At 38.3% G+C, this 14,085-nt stretch overlaps 1 protein-coding gene across 8 annotated transcripts in view; it reads right to left on the bottom strand.

Moving 5' to 3' along the window:
- RBM33 (RNA binding motif protein 33) overlaps window positions 1-14,085 on the bottom strand; it is a 123,852-nt gene that overhangs the window by 36,760 nt on the left and 73,007 nt on the right. For 7 of the 8 annotated variants that reach the window (XM_039345659.1, XM_039345663.1, XM_039345661.1 and 4 more), the window contains one exon: window positions 1,150-1,353. In XM_039345659.1, coding sequence (XP_039201593.1) covers window positions 1,150-1,353 — 204 coding nt within the window. Of the gene's footprint in view, window positions 1-1,149; window positions 1,354-10,429; window positions 11,181-14,085 lie in introns of those variants that run through there. The other variant, XM_039345666.1, reaches the window with a different exon arrangement.

Raw genomic sequence — 14,085 nt, 5'->3', positions numbered from 1 at the left:
CTTTTCCCAAAAGGTTTCCACAATTTTGGGAAAAGGACTACTGTAGTCCTCAAGATTGCCCATTTCTTTGTGCTTCTTCAAAAGAGCTTGATCAGCACATCTTAAAACCCCAGACTGGTTTGAAATCTTTGCCTGGGAGAGACCTTGCTGTATAGGCAGTATGACTATCTTTTATCTCGTTCCTGTGCTCAGTTTTGCCATGGTGTATGACTTCTGACATGAAACTGTCTTCCATAACCTCACCTTAGGAGCAGAGTTTGGCTGTTCCTCACCCAGTTTTAAGCCTCCTACAAGTTAATGACTTGTGTTTCAACCTCCTTATGAAAATGATGTGCGTAAGTACCTGCTTGGTATAATTGGCATAATACACCTTACTCTAATCCAGTGTTTCTCAACCTTGACCATTTTAAGGCATGTGGACTTCAACTCCCAGAATTCCACAGCCAGCAATGCTGGCTGTGGAATTCTGGGAGTTGAAGTCCACGTGCCTTAAAATGGTCAAGGTTGAGAAACACTGCTCTAATCCTACAAAATCCCTGACTTTGTGCAAGTGTAAGAATTGATGCTGTTTTGAAGGCAAAGGGTGATCACACCGAATATTGATTTGATTTGCATTTCTCTTCTGTTCATTTACTTTCCATTTTGTTAATTGATAAAAAATAAACGATTAACCTATTTCTGAAAGCATTCTTAATTTACATCCTTTTTTGCACAACTGCCTAATACTTTTGCACAGTGCTGTACATATTGGCAACAAACATGTATGGGTTACAAAAATATGAAATTACACACTTGCAAACATCTTACAAAAGGATTTGAGATCAAGAGTCCCCAATATAGTTATCTGCAACGTTAGAATACATTTCCCATCAATTCTGTTTTGATGCTTCTCAAGGTGTTAAAAATTGAATCAGAACTATCAGATACCAGAATGTTATCTGAGAACCAGTATTCACATTAGGAATGTTTTAATCATTCATAGCTTTATCTGAAGCCCAAATAACAATCACAAATGTATACCACTAAGACAAATTCTCTTTCTGCCCCCTCAACAGCTAATGTCGTTAACAAATTCAGTGTCTCAATAACCCTGAAAAGTTATTTCTTCAAGCAACTAATGAAGATATCAGTACAAACCAGAATCAATACCTTTTTCACTTGTTGTATCCCTGGGATATTTTTTAGTTCTTGAGAAAACGTAGAATGAATCTGTGATAGAAGGTGCTGATGAGGCTGCTGCACTGTCCCTTTTGTCAGTGTGACCTTCCGCACCGGCTGATGTCTTTGCTCTGATGGCTGCGGAAGCCGGTTAGGAGATTCTTCCAAATGAGAAAAGCCAACATTCTCACCACCCTGTAAGAAATTTAAAACATTTTGCTTAAGACGTAAAAAAAAAAAAAAATCTACTACATATTTCTGGCAACATCTATTATAGAATAGAGCTTGGATAACAGATTAAGAAGTATTTAAATCATGCTTTATTCAGAATGTGCATGGCTTCCTAAAATTGAGAGAGGGTTAAGAAGAGAAGGCATTTAGGAGATCTTCCTTCCTGCATGATTATTCCTTAATAAAAAATCTGAGTTGGGTTTTTTTTTTTTTTCCCAAAAGACATACTGTATATGTGAATCAAATCCTAGTGCAACTTTCCACAATGTGGAATCCGTCTAGTTCTCAGAATTTTCAGTCAATGTAACCATATAACAAAACGCTGGGGAACGTGTTGCCTTCGGGTCCTGCTTATGGCATGAAGGCACTTCATATTGGTGACTGTCAACATTGGAGATATACTGTACCCAAAATGGAAAACGTCTTTTGATTCAAGCATGAATCAGACACATTCTGCTTCATCCACACTTTTCCAGGAAATCAAAATCTGATACTAGTTTCCCTATCAGATGACTCTTTCATCTAATACAGTGTTTCTCAACCTTGACAATTTTAAGGCATGTGGACTTCAACTCCCAGAATTCCACAGCCAGCAATGCTGGGAGTTGAAGTCCACATGCCTTAAAATTGTCAAGGTTGAGAAACACTGATCTAATAAGCAAACTTGAGGAAGGCTGACAAGCCTGTTCCTCTCTCCTCTCCCTCTCTGCATGATCTCTGTACCAGTTTGCTGATCAGTATTTCCAGCATCTCCCTTTTCCTTACCTACCACTGCACCAGAATGCAAGCATAGTAAACCTATCCAGCCCCCCAATTTTCCAATTTTTTTTTAGCCCTTGCTCACCTTCTACCTGGGGCAAGAAACCAGAATAGCACAAGGAGCTGATCAGAACGATATGTTTATTGCTCTTTGTCTATTGGAAAGAATCTCACCAGACTCATACACTCACAGAGAATTACTAGATAAATATTGCAAAAGGATAGCCAGTATTTTCACTCCTCCCCTCGACTCAGGTCCAAATTAGACACCTCCTTCCTGTCTTCATTTCCATTCTGGCACACATCTCCCTCTCCCAGAGTCTTAACTGACCTTATCCCTCCCATGTTTTAGCCACTGCCTTCCAACCTGGAGCATCTCTACATGCATTCAAGGTCTATGTCCAAATAAGCTCTTAATAATTTCAATATGGATATTGACCATCCCAAATAATACAATGTTTTGCACATGCCTAATGGAAATGTAAAGATGCTAGATTAAGATCAGTTAGGATTTTGATCTGATCTAGGTAGACTACTGTCTTTCTGTACCATGCAGAACTTTTCTAACCATGATCGTTCAAAGAAAATCAAGTCCACCCATGGATATGTGATGTGTTCCTTAAGAAAATTCTTGAGGAAATGGCATTCTGTTATTCATGAATGATATATTCCAGTGGTGGCGAGCCTATGGCATGCGTGCCAGAGGTGGCACTCAGAGCCCTCTCTGTGGGCACGTGCGCCATGCCCCAAAGATGGCAACCGTTGCTCTTTAACCAGCCGCCTGCTAACTCGCTAAGGTCCAAGTGGCTGGATGCATCCAGCATCCATGCGCTTGCTGGCCTTTCTGTGTGCAGGGGCCGATGGTGTCAGGCAGCAGCCGCCTCGGCTCCTGCCTTGCCTTACCCTGCAACAATGGCTACCCCGCCCTGCCTCGCCTTGCCTCACCCTGCTGGATGAGCCTCCTGCCCACTGCCCCACCTACCAGAAACCCCCTGGATTTTCCCCAAACCTGCCCGGCCCCCATAGATGTCCCTCCCCACAAGCAACATTGAAGTGATCATGCCCACCTTGGCCATGCCCACCTGGCACCCTGTGATAAATAAGTGGGTTTGGGGCTGCAGTTTGGGCACTCGGTCTCTAAAAGATTCGCCATCACTGATATATTGCATCCCAAACTCTGAGGATAAATTAAAAACAACACAATTCTAGAAAAGCTGTAAACTTTGCAAAGACCTACGTGTTTTAAACAGACATGATAAACTGAAGATAAGAACTAGGTATATTCTAAGAGAGTTCCGTTTCTAATATTTTATTCTACATCTTAAAATATATTAATCAAAGCTGAAGTACCCACAGTGAAATCTTTCTGCAATGGTCATCATTCCACAGAACTTTAAAACTGCATTTATACAGGAGCAGAGAAATGCAGTATGTCCCTGCTGGTAAATAAACACACTTTCCTACTTGGAACTAAACACATTTAATCCCCCCTCAGAAACTCATATTTGTATTATTTTTGAATGAAAAGCCAAGAGCAAGATTAGGTGTATGAAAAAGTGAGCTGATCTATCAAAAATAAAGCTAAGCTGGGGAGCTCTTGTCATAGAATGCCTTGATCAGCTGATCTACAAATTATAGATTCTGCATATTTAAAAATCAAGAAATGGCATATTTGCCCATCAGTGTGGTTATTATATTTACTATAAGTGGACATATACCTTCTTCAGGGATACAATAAAAGTTTTCTGTAGACTAATCCCTGATTACACGGTCTAAAAACTAAGGTTGTTATTAATTTGCTTCTATATCATCTTCATTAATTCCGGTTGAAAAGGCAAAAAATTAAATAATAAGATTCAAAAGCATCCAATTCCGTTATTTATTTTTTAGAAAGGTAAGCTCTGATCATGCTTTATTAGAAAGGCTGTTAATAAATAAGAGCAATGAAGGAGCACCAAAATTTTGTAAGCTGCACTTTTCTCACAAATACCTTGACAGTTTCACAATGAAGATGAAGTCAGTTGGCTATCAACATTAGCTGGACAATTTTATTTATAACAAATGCTTTGAGGATGTCCTGATAAAATACTGCCCCATTGATACTGTCAGAGCTTCTTGCAATTTGAGAGATCAAATCTTATTCTAATTCTTAAAACCGCACAAATAAACGGTATCACTCGCGTGCATTCTGTAGTGAGCAAATTGATTAATCCCTTTCTATAGAATTCTCAACACTTGATTACACCTATCAGACGTTAAGCACCATTATTCCAAGTGACAACACTTGACAAATTCCCTAACCATCTCTCTCAGCCTTTGTACCCCTGCTAGCTTGTATTAACCCTGATGAAAAATTAATTTTCCTTATCTTCAACTAAACCCTAAAATCCAAATCCGCCAAACTGGCAACTCTTTCTGTAAAGGTATTATGAAAACCTCTAAAAGATTAATTGCATGTCTTCAGGTGACATTAAATTAATTTCTATACTCATGATAGACATTTGATACTCAGCGCTGAGAGGACAGATAACATTGTCAGAATACACAGAAGGACAGTGGCGGAGTGTCCCAGGGCAGCCTCTTATGAATTCTCTTTTTGATAAGGCCATACTTCACTGTCATTGACATCGTTACTGATCTTGCAACCTCAGACCTCACTGCACAGGTTTCTATTAACTGTGACAATGCTGTGTTTATCCATGTAATCTTTGCTAAAGCAAATTCAAATTCAAACCCAACAGTGTGAGGGGTGCACATGCTGGTTAAAGCATTTAGAGAAAATAAACTTGGCCCAATTTGTGAAATATTGCATTGCAGGGGCTGCAAACACAACTCTGCGTTCATATCTTGGGGAAATAAGTTACAGTCTAAAGAAGACAAGGTACATTTTAGTTTCTGTAGTGGGGTCCATAATAAGCTGTATGTCACAACTATATTCCTATTGAGTCGTTTTGCAAGACTAATGGCTTGCTTTCCTCAACAATCATTGTTTTTTTAAAATGAAGGCCGGTCGAGAAAAAATCTACTGGAACCAATTAATGGTGCAAATATTGTTAGCAACTTCCAAGTCTACGTTCAATAAAATAAGTAAGTTTAAGACCAAAGGGTGTGAGGTCACTGCAAAGCTGGCAACCATATTTCATCACATTTGAACACCTGTCCCAAAAGTGCTTTTTCTAAAAGGCAACTGGACTTTCTTAGTTCTTTTTTTCTTTGAAAATGTTTTGCTTCTCATCCAAGACTTTTCTTCAATTCTGACTGACAGAAGAAGTTTCTTGAATGAGAAATGTTGTCAAAGGAAAAAAAAATCAAAGAAGTCCAGTTGGCTTTTGGGGAAAGCATCTTGGGCAACCTGACCTGGATGACTAAGTATCTCCATAGACATTTGAATACTTGTATTCATGAACTCACCAAAACCAATTTCATGGCAAGTAAATTAAAGAAGTTTTCGTGTTTGAACACTTTTGAGATCTGAGTCTTAAATAAAGGGATATTCTTCTGCCTGCTTTTAAGGCCAAGGTGAGAAGACCAGAAATGAATTCATTTGGGTTAGCCTCAAGGTAGCACTCAAGGTCCAGATTCAGACTTACAGCAGCCTTTTCCCATCAACATCCTTCAGAAATGTAGTGCCATATTTATGACACTCAAAATTAGTATCTCACATATTAATGTTGAATGAAAGAACATTTTGATTTCCTTTTCTTCTGTCCACATTGAGAGGGCACGAATTAGCTTTGGCATTAAGCATGTTGCTGGAAAACAGAAGAACTGGTTTTGTACTTGTTTATGAGAACCATCTTTGAACTATGGTGCTGGAGAAGACTCCTGCGGGTTCCCTGGACTGCAAGGCAATCAAGCCGGTCAGACCTAGAAGAGATCAACCCCGACTGCTCTTTAGAAGGCCAGATCCTGAAATTGAAACTCAAATACTTTGGCTACCTGATGAGAAGGAAGGACTCACTGGAGAAGGGCCTGATGCTGGGAAAGATTGAGGGCAATAGAAGAAGAATGAGGTGGCTGGATGGAGTCACTGAAGCAGTAAGTGTGAGCTTAAATGGACTCCAGAAGATGGTAGAGGACAGAAAGGCCTGGAGGAACATTGTCCATGGGGTTGCGATGGGTCGGATATGACTTCGCAACTAACAACAACAAATGAGAACCATCCATATAAAACTCACAGACTTTCAGCACTTGAATAAAGAAAATACAGAAGAGTTTTACTGAATGTATATCATGCATTTCTGTTATTTCTACAATATGGCTGTTCCTTGAAAAATTATTCAACTGATCGTGATTGTGCAAACATTCTTCCTGTTGCGTGCTCAGTCGGGTGGTTTTCATCACATGGAATCATAGGAAGCGAGATTAAAGTAAGTGACTTGCAATACTTCGGAAATTGCAATGCGAGATCTATTTCCTTCAGGTAAGCAAAAAATACTATATTACGTAGAAAGTAAAGTGAACGGTACATAGTTGTGTTCTTTGAAACATTTAATAAAAATTTCTAATCATAACATACGTAGCAAATACTAGTAGTTATTTTCTAATAAATATTTTAAAAGCCAAGGACTGAGAAAACATGAACCTCACAGTCTTTGCATTCAAAGGACATTCCTTGCAAAGATTACAGGGTATGTTTGACTATAGGTAGTCCTCGTGTTGTAATGGAACCTTTCCCATTACAGGTGTAAGTTATGACGGTCTTAAATTGGTGACTGACCTGATTTTATGACCTTTTTGTAATGGTCATAAAGCAAAAGACACAGTTATTAAGTGAACCAATGGTTCACTATGGGCTAGTTTTGCCCCAAAACCCCCCAAGTAAAATGCTGATTTTGGGCAAAATGGTCCTAAAATCCTGTAACATGACTGTTGGATGCTGCAAGCAGCTATAAGTATAGGTCGGATGTTGAGCACTCAAAGTGTGGGCAATTAATCAAGGGAGTAGTGGTAGTGGAACTACTGGAACTATTTGAATCTGGGTCATAAGTATCCTCAGGGAGATCCATAATAACTTCAAACGGTTGCTAAGTGACCAGTTATAAGTTGAGGACTACATGTATAATGCAAAGTAGTAAGCCAACCTTACACTACAATATCCCCATGCTCCTGAAATGCAGTGGATGCGTCTTTTATCATCCTTTCCCATATTCCCTCCATCAAGGCTTTCTCTATATATTCCCCGTATTTTCTAAACTATATATGATATCTGGTCCATACAAGCAAAGTGGCTTATATTCTAAAATGTTTCTTAAATGGAGCAGAGGGGCCAAACTCTCTCTTTCAGAATTGCAGATTTGTAGTTGTGTATCTGTCATTCTAAAGTACTGAGATAACTACACAATTTGCATTGGAAATGTGAACAAGAAGGGACATTTTACCATGCTTGGTGGACTTTAAAAAAGCCTGAAGGTTCTGGATTCAAATATATACGCTAATTCAAAGGATTTTAACGATTAATCTACGATTAAAACTGTAGGCTTTTCTTTGGGGACTGACAAACAGTTGGAAAAAAAAGTGATGGAACATTGTTTTTCTGCATGATCACTACAGCAATATAATAGTATGCGCAATGATGAAAAAAATCTGGAATTGTCCACAGTGGAGGAATGGTTGATGAAGATGATGGAAGTTGTGGAAATGGCCAAATTGACTTTTTTGATTTGAGAAAAGACAGTATCTAAGTTTATTAGCGTCTGGAAGCCTCTTATAGATGTTTTGCATGAAATAGAACATGAACTTATGATTTATGGTTTTGAAGATTAGACAGGATAAGAAAAAGATTAGGCAATATAGAACAATTGAGTTATGCTGTAATCATACAGCAAAGAGTAAATTATAATTATATTTATCACTGCTGTAAAGAAAAGCAGAAGCAGATTCTATGTATTTTCTTTTCTTTGCTTTTGCACTTTAGCTCTTTCCTTGATCTATTGTTTTTATTTTTTAAAAAGTTTTAATAAAATTGTATTCTAAAAAAATAGCCTTTGTTCTCCAATTATTAGCCAGGCTAACATGAGCTGGCAATTCAAATCTATTTTGAAGGACACATCTTCCTATTTTGCCTTACATGATTTGAGCTATATTGATAGATAAAATAAATTAGATGATAAATTAAATAGGCAGGCAGGCAGGCAGGCGACAATTTCAGAGGCCCTTGGTGCTCTCGGAGCCTGGTTGCTTTCTTGAAGACATTTCATTACCCAAACTAGGTAACACCATCAGTGCTAGTTAAGGAGTGGGGTTTGCTCTCAGTTTATATCCTAGTGGTTTGTCCTGTCAGAATTGGTGGGAATGGTCTTGGGGTTTTTTGGGCTGGATTGTGTACTGTTGGCTTATTTGTCAGTTCTTTTATTGAAGTATTGTCTACTTCTGGATTATTGGTCTGATGTTCATCTTAAGAGTTAATCTAAGCCCATTTGAGTGCTGACTGCTGGTAAGGAGATGTTTTGGTTTTTATTCCCCTTTGTTGATTTATGTGTTATGACTATAGTGTCAGAAGAAAAAAAACCCTATAACATACAGTGTAATTACTGCAACAGCAACTAAGTAGAACAAACAGGCAAAAGAATGGCAGAGTGCATCCATGAACACCCAACTAGCAGTCAGAAGATATGATCAAAACTCTTTTAATTTCGCAGCATATGGACAGACATAACCATAGTTTCAACTGGGAAACTGTGACCATCCTAAACCAAGCCAAGTCCCAAAGAACTAGGGGATTTCTAGAAGTCTGACACTCTTGACAAATTAGTCAACAGACACATAAACAACATTTACATACTATGCGAAAGAAACAATCAACAAACTAAAAGGAAACAAAAGAACCGAAACACCTACCCACCAGCAATCAGCACTCAGATGAACATAGATTAATTCCAAGATTAACATCAGACCAACAATTAAGAAGCAAACAATACCCCAATCAAAGAACTGCCAAACAAGCTAACAGTAACCAGCCCAAACAAAAAAACAAAAAAATAAAGAGCATCAGTACCAATATTGAAAGGGCAAATCACTAGAATATAAATTGAGAATAAACCCAACTCCTTAACTAGCACTGATGCTACCTAGTTTGGATAACATCTGATGTTTACCTAGTTTGCATCTGCAAGAAAACAACCAAGCTCGAAGATTTCAATCCTGAACTACAAATATTCTCTTTATAGAAGTTTCAGTCTACATCAGTCTATTTTTGTAGCCGCAATGTTGGGAGACATAAATAGGAATAGGAATATTCTTTATTGGCTAAGTGTGATTGGACATACAAAAAATTTGTCTCTGGTGCATAAGCTTTTAAAATCATAAGATACCAAGATAATAGGAAAGATGAGAAGAATGGCAATAGAGCCCTACTACAGAGATAAATATCTTTAGCCGTAAGACAATACTGTAGGAATTAGGTGTTTAGCAGAATGATGGCATGGGGGCAAAACTCAGTTCTGTATTTAGTTGTTGAAACATTTATGGCCAGGATGTGAGGGGTGTGTGTGTGTGTGTGTGTGTGTGTGTGTGTGTGTGTGTGTGTACATACATACATATACAGATATACATACATATACACAAAGATAGATCTGTAGATACATTTATGCAGATAAATCGCTTTTATTGCAGTGATGTTGTATTAGTGATTCATTTCCTGCTTGGGTCCATGCGTTGAGTCCCATCACTACTGAAGTTTTCAATAAATGCTGGATGATCTGTCAACCAAATTAAGCTTTACTGACTGTTACTACTGAGAGTCAACTGCTTATTAGATTTACAAGTTACTTGGGCTTTTTATGTAATGTAGTTCCCACTGATAGAAATGTATGGCTAAAGTTTGTGAAGATTGGATAATGCTCACTAAATCTCCAAAACATGGCTTCTCCATAACTTCTAAAACTAAAATAATTTTACGTACTTTTTAAGATTTTAAAATAAAACACACAAAATAAGATTGCTCAATTAGTACAACGCTCTTCAATTTGCAGAATTCAGACCTCTCAAGTCAGGCTTCAGCTTACTGAATATAAGCATATTTGTAGAGTATCACTTGTCAGTTGGGCATATATGCACTTTACAAAAAGAAACAATACAGAAAAACAAAAGAGTTGGAAGAGATCTTAGAAGTCTCTTGCTCAAACATTCTGGACAAATGGATGTCCAGTTTCTCCTTAATGGAATGGAGCACCCACAACTTTTGGAGGCAAGCTGTTCCATTGGTTAATTGTTCTGTTAGAAAATTTCATCATAGTTCTAGGTTGATACTCTCCTTGATAGGTTTCCATCCAATACTTCTTGTCTTGCCTTTAGGTGCTTTGGAGAATAGAACTGATCTTCTCAGAAGAGAAGAGAACAGAAGAGGACATTTTTATTTTTGTTCTTCTAAATCTGATCGCATCTTGAACAGATTACCTGATTATCCTTAGATTCATGGCAAACCCGTACCAGATGTCTTCTCCATTTATTTTAACTATCAAAAATTGTCTTGGGAGGGGGGGAGTATTTCCACCTTCAATATAATTAATGCCTTTTGTACAAAGGAACTGATTTTTTTTATCTCTGACATCACAATAAAAGGGCTATAAAAGTAAAATTCTTCAAATGTTTTTATTGTACGAGATGAGAAATACAGATGCAAAAACGAAGACTATACAAGAAACAAACTTTGTAAAATGTTTTGTGTCAAGTCAGATGAGAACAGGAATAGTTCTCATTGTGAGATCAATGTTGGCTAGCCACTTGCAACACAGTTTGTTGTCCATTATTCCATCTCTTCCATTCACTTCATCCCTAGTACATATCAGTAGTGCAGACAAATTGGAATAATTAGTAGAAAAGGATTGTCCTAGCTGTGAAGTCAGGCTTTATACACACATTCAGTAGCAACAGTACACAGTGCAAAGCTGTTTTTCCATATAGAAAAAAACCACTAGGGCAGCTCTTTAATGAGACAAAGAAGTATGTTCTTGGTCCAGTAACAGACTCAGCATTTGCAGACGACAGAGGACTTAGTCACGTCACTCTGAGCAAGGAAGAAGACTCGCTGGCTAAGGAGAAATGATCCAACAATAATGTAAGATGGCTGCATAATACAATAAATTATTTAAGCTCTATGTTATTTCATAGCAGTTCAACAGGCAGTGTCCAATATAAAGAGCTTCCAGCACTCCACCAAGGAAAATACAAGAACATGATTTAAAAACATGGTTCCATTAAAGTGTCAAGATTATTATAATTTGTTACTTTATACACATTCCTCCTGTTCTTTTAATCTCAATGTTGTGTGCTACTTCAGAGGTCACTAAAGAGGAACGTGAGGATGACTCACATTTTAGGCACACCTGGTCTATAAAGCAATACTAATCTAAGGTTGAGAATGAAGACATTATATTTTATTTGTTTTGTGAACTGGGCCCTTTAGAATGCAAGAGGGAAGATGGCAGAACACGGAGGATATCCGCAGGCATACAGAGAAAACATTTCAGTGACAAGATGATTTGAAATCTGGTGTGATGTAGAGATTAAACTGTTGGACAATGACAATGGAGAGTGCAGTTGAAATCCCTGAACTATAAAGCTCAGGGTATCACATTAGTCAGGAGGAGATAAAAATGAATGAATAAGGCAACTACCATATACATTTCCCAGGGTCCCATGAAAAAACAGTATAACGAGTTTATTAATAAGATTATGAGCAGCTTCAAAATGATTGCCATTTACTGCCTGTGAATTTCAAAACCCCTTTCTCACTAAGTCAACAAAACAGATCATAGCAGCCATAAAAGGGGAAGACAATATAGCTGTGAATGGAGGAAAAATAGCTTTTGAGAGAAAGGTTATGCTAGAGGCAATGCAAAGCCAAGCAAAGCCAATATAGGTAAGCATTAGTATTTTGAACAAAAAGGGTTTAGAAGATAAAATGTGTTTAAACTAGCTTCCGTGATTATGTGATTTAATAACAACTCTAAACTTTCCACCATTCTTACAGAATACCCACCGTCACAGATCCATTCCTACAAGTAAAACATGATACTTGATAGTTGCCCTATTGGATAATAATCCTACTAATATTAACTAGTACATAGAGCAGGGTGGGGAACCTTGGTTCTCTTATGACTTGTGGACTTCAATTCCCAGAAGTCCTGAGGCACCATGGCTGGCTCAGGAATTCTGGGAGTTGAAGTCCACAAATCACAAAAGAGCCAAGGTTCCCCACCCCTGATATTGGTACCTCTGTGCCCAGGGCAGTTTGCAATGATTTGACTTATAATGTACTATCAAATGTTCCTTTCATCTTAGTTGTCCAAAATCCATAGACAAAGTTTAAATTGCAGCTAAATTTTGTTTGAGGCCAGATATTGAATAATGTAGGCAGAGTATTAGGCTACAGCAAATGAAGAGCAGTAAGTGGAGTTAAGTGGTGGAGAAAAGTAATCAGTTACAAACAGGAGCTAAGCTAAGAATCTAACAAAAAGAAGTTAAAAGCCCAAGCAAGCAACGTATTTCACATATTTCACTCAGCTCAACAGTCAGAAGCAATAGCCTATAATAAAATAGAAAAAAGACATTTATTCTAGACCAAAAAGGAATGTAAACAAAACAGAAAGCATCCCAGAGAACAGGAACACCTAGACATCTACTAGGGATAAGATACTTTCAAAGGACCCCTTTAAAAATGTTCCCATCGTCTAAAGTAGTGGTCCCCAACCCGTTCCGTGGACCAGTACCGGGCCGCAGCATGCCAGCAACCTGGCCGCACAAACAAGCAAAGCCCCATCCGCAGGATGCAGGCAGCACACAAAACCACGCCGCCTCCGGTCCATGGAAAAACCTCTCTCCTCGGAACCCGTCCCTGGTGTCCAAAAGGTTTGGGGACCTCTGGTCTAAAGCAAGAAAACTCTGTCAGAGGAAAACGGGCCCTACTGAAAACATTTTATCCCAAAATTCTCCAAATACTGCAGACACGAAAACATTTAGTAGACAAAGCAAAGGAAAACAAAGCCAGGTAAGAAAAGCTGCAGATATTCATTTAGAACAGTGGTTCTCAACCTGTGGGTTGGGACCCCATTTGGGGTCGAACGGCCATTTCACCGGGGTCGCCAAACAACGCAGTCCGCCATTTTTTTTCTCCTTTTCCTTAGCTGTGCTACTCCCTTTTATTCTATCGGCTTTTGAAAGCCAATAGAATAGACTCTCTTGAATAGAGTTTAATTCTATTGGCTTTCAAAAGCCAATAGGAATTGTCCAGGCTGTCTCTGCCCTGCTGAGCCCGCCAAAAGTCCCATTCTGCAAACGGTGCTGCACCAGTTGAGTAGTCCTCGACTTACGACTGATTGAGTAGTCCTTGACTTACAACCGGTTGGGGGTCGCGGCATTAAAAAGGTTGAGAACTACTGATTTAGAAAAAGATCACAACTTCCTTTCTAAAATCTTTCCAATATCACTACTATTATGTGTGCACTTCCAAAAGCCGTAAATATTCCTCACACATACTGAGACACAGAACTGTCATAGTAACTCAATCAAATTTCACATTTACACAAGACACACAGAATGCCAGGCATAATAAAGCATGAAAATATTTCAGGAATAATCACAACACATCTACACGCACATCAAAGATGCCGAGGGAATGCAGAAACCAGGACAGGAATATCTGGACTGGAGATATATATTTTAAGAGCAACTTAGTCAGCTGTTATTTCAGTATGTTAGTAAGCAGAGAAGGATCTTATATATTATACAAACAGCCTTAAAAATTTCCAAAATGGCACATTAATGTTATAATACATAAGTGCTCCCACCAGAAATGAAACCAAGCAGTTTGCTAAATGTACTTATTTTCTTAAGCTTGTAATGTGAATATGTAATATATAATCATAGATGCATTTTATAAAGGTAAAGTTCCTCTTCACTCAAGCTCAACTGAGAGTTAAGAATGACGCAGAAATA

The sequence above is a fragment of the Crotalus tigris genome, unplaced genomic scaffold (assembly GCF_016545835.1).
Source record: "Crotalus tigris isolate CLP2741 ecotype Arizona unplaced genomic scaffold, ASM1654583v1 scf7180000017969.2108049, whole genome shotgun sequence".
NCBI classification, from domain to species: domain Eukaryota; kingdom Metazoa; phylum Chordata; class Lepidosauria; order Squamata; family Viperidae; genus Crotalus; species Crotalus tigris.
The sequence above is the reverse complement of the archived record's forward strand: the minus strand, read 5'-3'. Positions and strand labels throughout refer to the sequence as shown.